The 11,401-nt window shown below is 61.6% G+C and overlaps 1 protein-coding gene across 5 annotated transcripts; it reads right to left on the bottom strand.

The window, feature by feature from the left end:
* Positions 1–773: 773 nt before the first annotated feature.
* LOC149860295 (uncharacterized) lies at positions 774–10,558 on the bottom strand. 5 transcript variants are annotated; one of them, XR_016443363.1, is made up of 4 exons: positions 7,645–10,558; positions 7,037–7,513; positions 4,600–5,411; positions 781–4,323 (listed from the first exon to the last, which is right to left on the bottom strand). XR_016443363.1 is itself a non-coding variant. In XM_090056215.1 (3 exons), the coding sequence occupies exons 1-3, from the start codon at positions 7,149–7,151 to the stop codon at positions 4,042–4,044; spliced, it is 576 nt and encodes a 191-aa protein (XP_089912341.1). In that variant the 5' UTR covers positions 7,152–10,558; the 3' UTR covers positions 774–4,041. The 5 variants fall into 5 exon arrangements, 2 of the variants coding, with proteins under 2 accessions (XP_089912341.1, XP_089912340.1); XR_016443364.1 differs by having other exon boundaries at positions 782–3,947; positions 4,034–5,411; XR_016443365.1 differs by having other exon boundaries at positions 782–3,947; positions 4,022–5,411.
* Positions 10,559–11,401: the final 843 nt, after the last annotated feature.

The raw sequence follows: 11,401 nt of genomic DNA on the forward strand, positions 1-11,401 counted from the left end.
CAGACAACACTAAGATGTGGGGGGACGTGGGCACACTGGAAGGATGCAACAGGCTACAATCGGACCTAGACAGTTACAAGGGTGGGTGGACAAGAACAGGATGGGTTTCAACACGGACAAGTGCAAGGTGCTGCACCTGGGGAGGAACAACCGGCACCATACCTACAGGTTAGGGAACTCCCCTCTTGATGAACACGGGCCGGCAGTGTGGGGATGCGGTCAGGAAGGCCGACCGCACCTTGTCCTGCATCCACAGATGCATCTCGAGCAGGTCCGGGGGGGTGATCCTCCCCCTCTGTGCAGCACTGGTCAGGCCGCAGCTGGAGGACTGCGTCCAGTTCTGGGCGCCGCACTGCAGGAGGGATGTGGACAGCATGGAGAGGGTCCGGAGGAGGCCACTCGCATGGTCAGGGGTCAGCAGGGCAGGCCCTACGAGGAGAGGCGACGGGACCTGAACCTGTTCAGCCTCCACAAGAGAAGGCGGAGGGGGGTCTAGTGGCCTGTTACAAACTAGTCAGGGGGACCAGCAGGCGCTGGGGGAGTCCCTGTTCCCCTGAGCACCGCCAGGAGTGACCAGGAGTAACGGTCACAAGCTGGCAGAGGGCAGGTTTAGGTTAGACATCAGGAGGCGCGACTTCACGGTCAGGGCGGCTAGGGCCTGGGCCCAACTTCCAAGGGAAGTGGTGCTGGTGCGAACAACCAGCGCTGCTCTACCCATTGCCGTCTTGCACCCCCAGCCCCGCTGGTACCACTGAGGCTACAGCCAGCTTACACCCGCGGACACTGCGGCCCCTGCAGGCACAGCCGAAGTGATCTCTTCTTTTCTCCCGGAGCATCCTTTGGCTTCATTCCCAAACCCTGTGGAAGGGTTTCCTGCCTTTTCTAATTGATACCACAGAAAACTACCACTGGAAGGGAGCTCAGGAGGCCACATCCAGTGCAATCCCCTGCTCCAAGCAGGACCAGCCCCAACTACGTCATCCCGAACAAGGATGTGCCTACCCAGGGCTTCAACACCTCCAAGGATGGAGACCGCACCGCCTCTCTGGGGAGCCTGTCCCAGGGCTTCACCACCCTCCTTGCGAGCAAGGTTTTCTTCATGTCCAACCTCAACTTCCCTTGCTGCAGCCTGCGCCCATTGCTCCTTGTCCTGTCATCTGCCCCCACTGAGACCAGCCCAGCTCCATCCTCTTTGCAGCCCCCCAACAGGGAGCTGGAGGCTGCTATTCAACCCCCTCGGTCTTCTCTTCTCCAGACTAAATCAGCCCAGTTCCCTCAGCCTCTCCTCACCAGTCCTGTCCCCCAGCCCCCAGCCATGTTCGTTGCTCTCCGCTGGACTCTCTCCAACGTGTCCACCTCCTTTCTGCAGTGGGGGCCGCAGCTGGACACTCCAGATGTGGCCTCCCCAGGGCCCAATAGAGGGGATGCATCATTTCCCTTGATCTGCTGGCAACAAATGTGGCCCACCCATTCACCTGTCCCGCCAGGCGGGAGGAGAAAACAGTGATGCAGTTTCCCAACCCTCAGGTTTCGAAGCAGGAGCGCTGCTCGCAGCCTGCAAACATGTTTTTCCTTCTTTATTTCCCAACATTTTGTCCAGGGGAAAGAGGCAAACAAACCTTGCGCAATGCGGAGGATGTGTCGACACCCAGGGGTGGTTGCATGTTAACTAGCTCAGCATCACCGAAGCGGTACGGCCCCTGCCCCCCATCGCTCAGCACCCGAACCTCAGACACGCGACCAGGAAACAAAGAGCATCAACACAGGAAAACCAGGAAATGGAGACTCAGAATTCACGCCATCAGGTTTATAGCTGGGAGGAGAAGGGCACGGGTGAGCCGGGGCCTGCGCGCGGCCTGTGGACTTCATGTCAGGGAAGCGCCGGCGTCGTGTCGAGGCGGAGGCGACGCTGCCGCGAGCATGGGCGCCGCGTGACCCTGCTGTGCAGCGCCGGCTCCGCCGTGACACAAGGTTCATGTAACGTGGATCATCCCGCTGCCCTTGGGAGGGATGCGAGCGCACAGGGCAGTCCCCACTGGGGAACGGGCGCGTCACCCTGGTCTGCACGTACCTGGTTCACCTGGAAGGTGTCATGCGCTGAACAGTAAAGTGGTTGTACGAGGGACTGGAAAGGGTTGAGTGGAGCGGGTGAAGGGGGCCGGGGTAAGCCTCTAATGGACCAGCCGTGCTGCTCCACCAAGGGGCCATAGCACCCTGCCATGCCTCGAGATCCTCTCAAGGGTGTCCCGCAGCATGTCAGGCCTGGTGGGCGCGCACCCGTGAGTCACGAGTGAAGCCCAGAGATGGCAAGGAGGAGCCCAGCGTGTTAAAAGCGTTGTCTCCGGCCGTGGTCCTTCAGGACCTCGCAACAGAAACGTTGCTTTATGCTTTCTCCACGGCCCAAGGCTGAGTGCGAGCTGGCGCTTTCCGAAGGGCACGGCCGGCGGGCACGACAGAGCAGGCCCGGCTGCGGCGAGGGTCGGGGCGAACATGCAGGTGGGATCTGCCGCCCGTAACGCGTCGTCCTTTCCCTTCCCGGCGAACGCCCGCGTTTGGAAGAGCTCACGCCCCCGCGAATCGTCTTCTGCACCCGGATTACGTTTCCCCAAAGCAAAACTTCCTGGCAGGGGCAGATTTGGGCAACGTGCCTCCAGATCTCTGCCAAGGCTCGGGTGTGAACTGCGGCCGGCTGGGCGTGAGTCAGGCTTACCAGCTAAAACATGCCCCCCTCAGCAAGCCGAGTCGTGTGGGTAGAAACCCCCGGGGACTGAGCCGGGACGCGCCTGCAATGGTTATCCGGCGCTCCTTGCGCAAGAACAAGGAGCGGCACGAGGAGCGCCGCGTGACGAGTCCCTGGGCCCGACCTGAGCCGCGTGTCGGTCCCCGGGTTGGGACGCAACGCGCTGGGGGAGCCCGTGAACCCGGCGGCCAAGCAACGCGGTGCCCCCACGCCTGCCTGAGCGCACGATTAGCCCGGGCCAGTCCGCATCTGCAAGGCCAAGACCTAGCGGACCAAGACGGCGAGCTGATGCCTCGTCCAACACAGACCCAAAGAACGGCCCGGCGCGCTGCCAGCCGACGTCCCCTTCGGCCCAGGCCGCCAGTCAGAACCAGCGGACCTGAAACGGTACAAGATGAGCCGCGGTAATTAGCACCTCATTGAACCCAGGGCATCCAGGTAAAAAATTAGCAAACCAAAAATGGTACAAGATTAACTACTGCTAATTAACAGCTGGCTGAACCCAGACCTTGCAGGTCAAAAGCGAATGAACCCCAAGATGGTACAAGATGCAAGGTCCTAAAAGCACGACTTACAACATTTGAACCACCAAGTCCAGAAGCGTGCAAAAGGACGAGGAATCGGAAACGGCAGCTTCAGGAGAAATGTGGGAAGGGATTTCCCGTGTCCGGCCCAAGGTCAAGGGCTGCCGGAGGAGGAAGCTCGCGAGCGACCCGCGGGGGAAGTGACTGCGGGCCGGCTGAGCGGAGGATGGAAACCGCCATGGTCCCCAGTGTCGAGCGGCAGAAGCGGGAAGCACAGAAACGGGCATCAGAAACCCTGGAAGGCGCAGGAGGCCGCACGCGAGAGGAAAAGGAAGAAAACGAGGTTTTGTGCATTCAGGTAGCTGCTAGCTGTGAAGGGACATGACAGAGGACACAAAACAGGGAATCAATTTAACGATCTGAAGAATTTACTGGCTGCCAGGGGTTGTTAACGGCAAGAAATGGGTCGGGGATGCAACAGGAGAGAGATCCGGGACACCGGGGAACTGGCAAACCGCCACGGGGAGCCGCGCTCGGGCAATGCAGGGTCACCAGCGTCCGCGGGAAGCAGGGAGCGGGGCGGCTGGGCAGGCGGGGGTCCCCGACCGTCCCTCCTCCCACCCCGACAGGCGTCGTGTGGAAAGGGACCCTCGCGCCCCGCACGGGAGACTGCTGGATCCTTCCTGGGGAAGAGAGGCCGGTGGATCCCATTCGACCGAGTGGTTTTTCCCTCTTTTCCCATGAAACCAAAACGTACAGGCCTACGGACCCCGCAGTTCAGTCTTGGAGGAGTTTTGGTATGAACGCCCCGAGGAGTGACACCAGCGCGTATCCGAACCGGTCCTTTTTGCTTGGGAAGAGCAGACTTTGGGGGCGCCTGCCACGTGCTGGTGGAAGCCCCTGCGGAGCCGCGGCCAGGTCGAGCCTCCGCGCCTGCCGGTCAAACCTGCCCCTCGCGCTGCGCGCCCCTGGGTCCAGCAGTGCCGCGGCACCACGTCCGCTCCGCTGCGACGCCCCAGCCCGTCTCTTCAGCAGCGCCCGCTCGGGGCAAGCCCGTCCCTGAAAGACAAGAGGCCGGCGAAGAAAACGAAGCTTGCTGGGCTTCAAGGGAGCGTCGGTGCCCTGCTCCCTTGGTGGAAACCAAGGTGCCCCCGGGCCCCGGACGCCCCCCAGGAAACGGCCCTTTCACCCTCCCCGTGATGTGGGGAAGCGATCGAGCACGGGAAGAGGCTGCGGCGAGGACACGGGGGGCAGTCGGCCAGGCACAAAGTGGAAATTTGGCCGCTCCGATGACACCCGCGGAGGAGACGTGCGGAGATGCAGTAGGTGACTTACCTGCCGAATGTGACCTGAGGAGGAGAAATCGGTGCCTACCAATGGCCATGTCACGGTCTGTTCCTGTCTGAGGAAACGTCTTTTCGCTGATGGCAGGAAAAGCTGCTTCGCTGGTCTCCGAGAGAGCACGTCAGCGCCGGTCGCGCCGCGGCCACGCTCTGCTGGCGCTTTGCCGAGGCCTGGAAAACAAGAGGGGTGCACCTGACAGATGCTGCCTGCCCCGGCGCCCCCCCCGAAACAAAGCTGCGGGCTCGTTACGTGCCACTTCGCAAGGCAGGAACAAGAGCGTTTGCAGGAGGCCGATTCCACGGGGAAGCCTGGCGAGCTACGGCGCGGAAACCGCTCCCCGCAGACTCCCCTGGGCCCGGCCCTGGCTCTGGGCACGACCTGCACCCTCACAGCAGCCTGCCTTATTTCGTGCCACCAAAAGGCAAGTAAGACGGAAAACAGAGGCGCGAGTGTCCACGCGCTGCTCCGAGCCATCGCACTTCTGCCTCCCTTCCTCGCCGCCACGACCTTTGTGGAGGTTTCGGCGTCCTTTCATGTCTTGGCTCGTTGGCACCAGGAGGCTGCAGGCCACATCCTGTCCCTGCCCAGGGAGAGCCGTTCCCACGCCGCAGCCCTGTCCTAGCCGGGCTCCCCCGTCTACACTTTCCGTCCGCCCCGGCATTTCCGTCCCTTGGATGCAACCGCCGGCCCCTTCGTGGGCCAGCTGCGCACCGAGCGCCGCGCCGTACGTCCCGGGATGCAGCACAGCCTTGCTGTGGCTTCGCTGGAGCCACGTCCACAGGGACCAGACCAGAGGGAAAGCCCTGTGGAAATCCAGAGACAGAGTGACCGTGCAGGACTTATCGTAGCAACCTCCTTTTTCTGTCTACACGCACATTTAAGCGCGCCAAAATGTAATGCACATTAGCTTACTGCACGTTAAGCAGCTTTAAGCTGGTGCCTACACGTGCGGGCATCAAAGCGCACTAATGCTGCATGCGGACTGACTGGGGAATAAAGTCAGTCCCAAGTCAGTCGACATGCACAGTGTTAATGTGCTTTAATACGTCTACGCCTTCATTAATGCGCTTTAACTATTCATGCCTAAATTTGGTAGCTGCATTTGCAGGTATCAGATTTAAGCACGAATAGCCTAAATTCGTGATTTTAATGCGCATTAAGGGTGCGCTCGTGTAGACGCTTGCCCTTCACATGCATTAACTTAGGTTAATGTGCATTAAAGCCTCCTGTGTAGACATGCGCCCACTGGAGAAGTCTGCATCCAGCCCCGAGCGCGACAGGGAAGAGGCAGCACGTCCTGCTGCCCAGACCCCGTCGGTGCCAGGGGCAGGTCGCACACGGGCCAGGCGCCGGACGCCGGCCAGCCCGCACGTCTCCGTGGAGATCTGAACCCGTAACCTTTCAGCTGCCTCCTGCCGGAGCTCCCGCACCGGCCTCGCTGGGAAAGTTCAGACCCAAATATAAATAGCCGCAGGCTCCGGGTTCAGGTTGCTTCTCCGTCTCCTGCACCTGGCACTTTAGGGGACTGCCGTGTCACCTCGCGAGTCCGGCGTGACCCCCGGCTGTCGGCCTCGGGCAGCAGCCGCGCGGGCAGGCGCTTCCCAGGCAGGCGCACGGTGGGTATTTGTGTCATTAGACTCATAGAAAACGAGGCTGGGAAGGGGCCTCCGGAGGTCGCGTCTAGTCCAAGCCCCAGCTCCCTCATCCCAGCCGGGGCTCGACCTCCCCGGGTGGAGACCCCACCACCTCTCCTCGTAGCCTGCCCCAGTGCTGCACCCCCCCCGGGGAGAAAGTGCTTCCTGCTCTCCAACCTCAACTTCCCTTCCTGCAGCTTGAGCCCATTGCTCCTTGTTCAGTCGTCCACCACCGCTGTTCTCGCCCCGTGCCCAAAGCCCTCTTCCCTGCGCTGGACTGGGCCGTGCAAGACTGGCCCGGTCTGCGTCCAGTACGAGGGCGCGGCGATGGGAAGCAGGGGCTCGCGCAGCTCGCCGAGACGGTACAGGAGCGAGCCCCCGGTCTGCCGGCACGGGCACAGCCAGCAACTTCCCCTCCCCCCGCAACTCCCGTCCCAAAATAGCACGGCTTCCTTTTGCATTTCCACTTCCTCCCACGGGCGCTTCAGCTCTCAGGCGCCACGAGCCCAGTCCCAGACCAGAGTGCCCGTTTCCGCGGGCTTGACGCAATCCCCTTCCAAGGGCCGGTGACTCGCAGCGGCCGAGCTGTGACAAGCCCCGCAGCAGGTGGGGGCGCACCCCCCACGGGGGCTTTGGCCCCGGTCTCCTCTCCTCGGGGCCAGCCCCTTTCCACCAGCGTCGGCGTAGGGGGGCCCGAGGGGGGCACGGGCAGCCTGCGCAGGGGCAGGACGGGGGCGATACAGACGACGTGGGGGGAACTGGGGGGGCACGTGCCACAATAGGCCCAAAGGTACCTGCGTGCCCTGGGCGGACCCACGCGGCGGGGCAGAGCGGCGTAGCAAGGACTTGCCGTCGCCCCCGGGCAGGCCGGGAGGTCCGGGCCAAGAGGCCTGACGCTTTCCTCCCCATGACCCCCGCTTTCCCACGGAGGAGCGCCGAGGGTCACGGGGCTGGCTCGAGGCTGCCAGAGCTTCCTGGCGCGATCAATCGTCCTCTGTCCCCCGCCGTCCGCCCGCCAGGCCGGAGGCTCGGGAGCGGCTTGGCCGCGGATGAGAGGTGCGGTGCCCGCCGGCCGGTCGGTCACGCGGGGGACGCGTCCAGGACAGCTGGGCGCGCAAAGCCCTCCGCCCCTTTCTTCTTCCCTCCGCGCGGGGTCACATCCGTCCCCCAGTCCGGGGCCAGGGCGATCCTCGAGCCACCAAGAGCGATCTCTCGTCACCTCTGCTGGCTCCGTCTGCCGCTGCCTCCGACGGCTTCGCTGCCCTCGTCCCCTTTGAAGCGTTGAACAAAAGTAAGGCTTCTTAAACCTGAAACCTTGCTGACATGTTTTCCCCCCAACTATTTAAGTTGGTCTAACAAAACATATGAGATTCACCCAAAAAAACAAAAGAAATCATTTTACTTGGAAGTTAGCTTTGGCCATATCTGCATCTCTCCCAGCATCGAGGCAGGGCATTTGGTGCCCAAAGCTGGGCTGACACCTCCCCCAGCTACGCTGTTGATCCACAAAAAAAAGAGCTATCACGGAGCAGATCTTGCTTTTGGTTTCTTCTTTGGGTCGCCAGGTTGGTGCAACCGGCCTTGAGACATTTGGGTGATGAGACCCACACCGCATGGGGGACGAGGCGCTCCGGCCCGTGCAGCAGACTCGCCTGGGAGCGTGTCCCGTGCAGCCCGGCGGGCGCAGGACGTGCCAGGAGGGCGTGCAAGGACAGCCGCGGCAGCAGCTGGGGACAACTCGCCCCCTGCTCCGGACCAGCTGAACCCGCGGCATCAGGCAGGACGGTCCTGGCTGCCCGGACCTGGAGCAACCTCGGCTGGAAAGTCCCCGTCAGGGCTGCAGACCGTCTCAGAGTCTGTCTCGGGAGCTGCGGGCTCCTACCCCTCAGGTCTCGCTTTCCATGCAAAACTCAGTCTTCGTTGTGGGGGCCTGGACGCTACCGGAGTCCTCCACGTCCCCGTCTTACCGAAGGACCCAGCAGCAGAGAGATGCCGAACCTGAGCAGGTCGAGAGAGACGCGCCGTTTCCCCCGAAGCGTTCGGTTACCCCACAAATTCACAGGCCCCTGCTCTGCCCTACGGCCGTCAGGGCATCTCCTGCACCGAGCTCGTAGCACGTGTGTCGCGCGCACGTTTTGGCCGGTACCGGCGAGGAAAAGCTGCAGAGACGGCAGGCGGCCTGTCCATGCAGGGCCCGGGCCCGGGTTCACGCCAGGACGGTGTCATCCAGACCTCGGCATTGTCCGCACTCTTGGACCATCTTCAGCTACTGCCCCAGGCCCTGAACGCAAGGCCCCTTAATGAGAAGGCTTCCTCGTTAACGGGTTCCAGCCCAGAAGACCTTTGTTCTCCCCAGAGGATGTGTTATTAGAGGACGTTTTGTCTCTGACAACTAGCGCGAGGGCTGGCAAAGAACAGGGCTTGGTGCTTGGCCCTGGGGCCAGCGGCTCGGAGAGGGGCACCGGTGCCCCGGGAAGGCGACCTGAGCCCGGGGCGCCGTGATCCTGCGGACGAGCAGCACGCGGCGAGGTTGCAGGTCGGGGGGCTCGTACCCGCGGGGAGGTCCTGCTGAAACTCCGCAGGCTCCTTCGCGGCCTCAGAGCCGGGATCCGGGGCGAGCTTTGCAGACAGAAATTGCCTACGTCCTCACCACAATTATACTGTAATTATCAGCCCTGCCAGTGCCCCAGGGGCAAGGGAATTTTCTCCGCAAGACAGAACAAGGAGCGCGCGCCTTCGTCGCGCTGTTTGTGCAGCACGCCCTTCCCGCTGCCGCGAGCAGGCCCTTGGGCGCACGGCTCTCCCGCGGGTCTGGCGCCACCGAGCCCGCCGGCCTTCGGGGCACGCAGACCGGGAGCCGGTTACCACACTTCCTCGTGTGCGACACACCCCTGAACAACGCGCTCGCCTCGGTTTTGCAAGGTGAATGGAGAAAAGAAGGTTCTCTCCTGCAAGCTGGAGGGCGGCAGCGAGGGAGCCCGTCTTCCCTTCGGAGCATGCACCCCCCGTGTCCGCCGAGGGCAAACCCGAGTCTCGCCTCCCAAAACAGGCCCGAGACCCCGCGTCGACCGGAGGAAACGCCGCGAGCAGGCTGGAGCCTGCAGCAGAAAAGGCTCCTTGGAGCCGACTCCCTTAAAGCACATCGCCTCTGCCCGTGAGCACGGGGCGCTTATCGCTTGTTCCCTCCGAGGAGTCGACAGTCCTGGCACCGGCTATTTACGCAACCGCTTGGTTTAGCAATGATTTCCACTGTGCTTTAAGTTTGCCTTGGATTTGAACCACGGAAAAGTTTGTCCTCGGGCCTGGCTTTGCAAAACATACTCGCCTCGCCTTACGATAAGGGCCTGGGCCTGTGCCGGGCGAGGCGCAGCGCGGGGAATGCCAACAAACCGGTTCTCGGCACCCGGGGGAACCTGCCGCCGGGGGCCAGGAGCCAACCGGACCGCAAGTTTCGAGGTCGATGGCCCGAAATCCGCGTCCAATGCATGGCTCAGACACCAAGGGAGGCAGGAAGACCCAAGCCACGGCATTGCCCACTCAGCCTCCAAGCCCCCAAACAACTGCTCGAGCCAGATCCGCTCGGGGCGCCGGGGTCATTCGCACCCCGGGGCCAAGTCACTCTGGGACCGCCAGCAACTGGGTCCCTTCTCGGCGAGGTGGATGCGCCGGTTGCCCGTTTCGCTGTGCAACCCTTGATACGGGTAACGCGCCTTAAGACCGCGGTGCTCAACCTTTTGAGGCTCAAGGCCCCGTTCAGAAAACGCCAGCTTAGTTTCACTGCTGTTTTGACTCCGGAAAGGAAGAACAGAGCAACCCTCTTACTGCAAAGACCCGGGGAGGAGAGCCGCCGGTCCAGGTGTTTTCAGTACTGCCGATTCTTGTTTGAATTCACAAGATTGGTCTCGCACGTCACGGTTGTGCGCCGGCCCGTAACAACACGGCAGGCCCCACGCTGCGCGGTGCCCCAGAAGGGTCTCAAGGCACCGCAGGGTGCCACAGCACCCCGGCTGAGAATCCAGGCCCCAGGAAATGCCGGAGGAGGTGGGATGCAGAGGGGCAGAGAAGCGGAGGGTACCCGTGGGCAGATGGAGCATTTCGAAGATGGGAGGCGGGCGGCGTGGTGCAAAAGCGTGTATGACACAACACGTATTTTTCTCTGCTTAAAGAAAAACTAGCTTTGCTAATACGCCGGGGGCCCTGTGCTGTATGATTCATTTTAAGATCAAAGCAAAACCCCCCCACATAACTGTATTGGAATGTGCACCGATTACTTCTAAAAAAACACAATAAATGAGGCAAAAATAGTCCAAAGGTATTGTTTCATTAGTCCTGTAGGCATTGTAATGAAAGATATGTGTCTTATTCAGATTTATAAAGCTTCGCCTCGCCTTCTTGAGCATCTTGGCAGTGCCTCCAATACCTCGCTGTCAGTCCTTTCCGCACCTGAGTTAATGCTGCCCTGAAGTAACATGACCACGCGCGAGTTAAGGGAAGGAGCTAGAACTAAACTGTGAAACGGGGGCACGATGTCCCCACCAATAGCCCAGGGACAGCAACAGTGCAGAAGAAAGGGCAGCTCTGTTAACGGCACATCGGGACCTTTAAAAAGAAACGAGGGTCATTAACACGTGTGGAGGGAAGAGAGATTAGCAGGAACGAAGTGTGCCATTACAAGCCTTCTCAGAGCCAGCAAGAGCACCTGGGAGTCCCCCAGCCAGCGCCGCCTCCTTGCTCCAGCCTCGTCCTCCTCGAGACGCCGTTATTTCACCTGCGGGTTGCATCACCCCGTGCAGGAAGTGGAGATCCGGGCTGGGCAGAGACGAAACAGCTGGCCGGGTTGCATCAGCTGCAGCTGCAGCCGGTCGAGCCGTCCGTTTCGCCTTCCAGCTCCATGCCCTGGCCGAGGACTTGGCCCGAACAGCCCCGGCCAAGGCCCTTTGCAGGCCCCGACCGGCTGCCCCGGGGGATGCTTGCACTGAGCAGTTGCAGCACCCTGCGGACCTCCCGCGCTGGTCCGTACGGCACTTTTCTTCTTTAAAAATGAAAGAAAAGGGCTTGTCCGGACAGGGAAGAGGATCCTGTCGGAGTTTAAAGCTGTTCTGGTTTAACTCCACATGTGGCCTCTCTTCTACTGGAAAAGGGTATCTTTTTTGGCACTT

Source organism: Crocodylus siamensis, chromosome 6, assembly GCF_052110815.1.
Source record: "Crocodylus siamensis isolate JL-2025a chromosome 6, ASM5211081v1, whole genome shotgun sequence".
Taxonomy (NCBI): Eukaryota; Metazoa; Chordata; order Crocodylia; family Crocodylidae; genus Crocodylus; species Crocodylus siamensis.

Bases quoted from the DNA above. Each gene is read 5' to 3' on its own strand.
- LOC149860295 (XM_090056214.1), bottom strand. From the start codon at position 7,685: ATGCTGGGAGAGATGCAGATATGGCCAAAGCTAACTTCCAA. The intron at 7,514-7,644 runs GTAAAATGATTT...AACGCTTCAAAG, and splicing joins TGGCCAAAGCTAACTTCCAA to GGGACGAGGGCAGCGAAGCC. The intron at 5,412-7,036 runs GTACCTTTGGGC...GGATTTCCACAG, and splicing joins GGTCCGCCCAGGGCACGCAG to GGCTTTCCCTCTGGTCTGGT.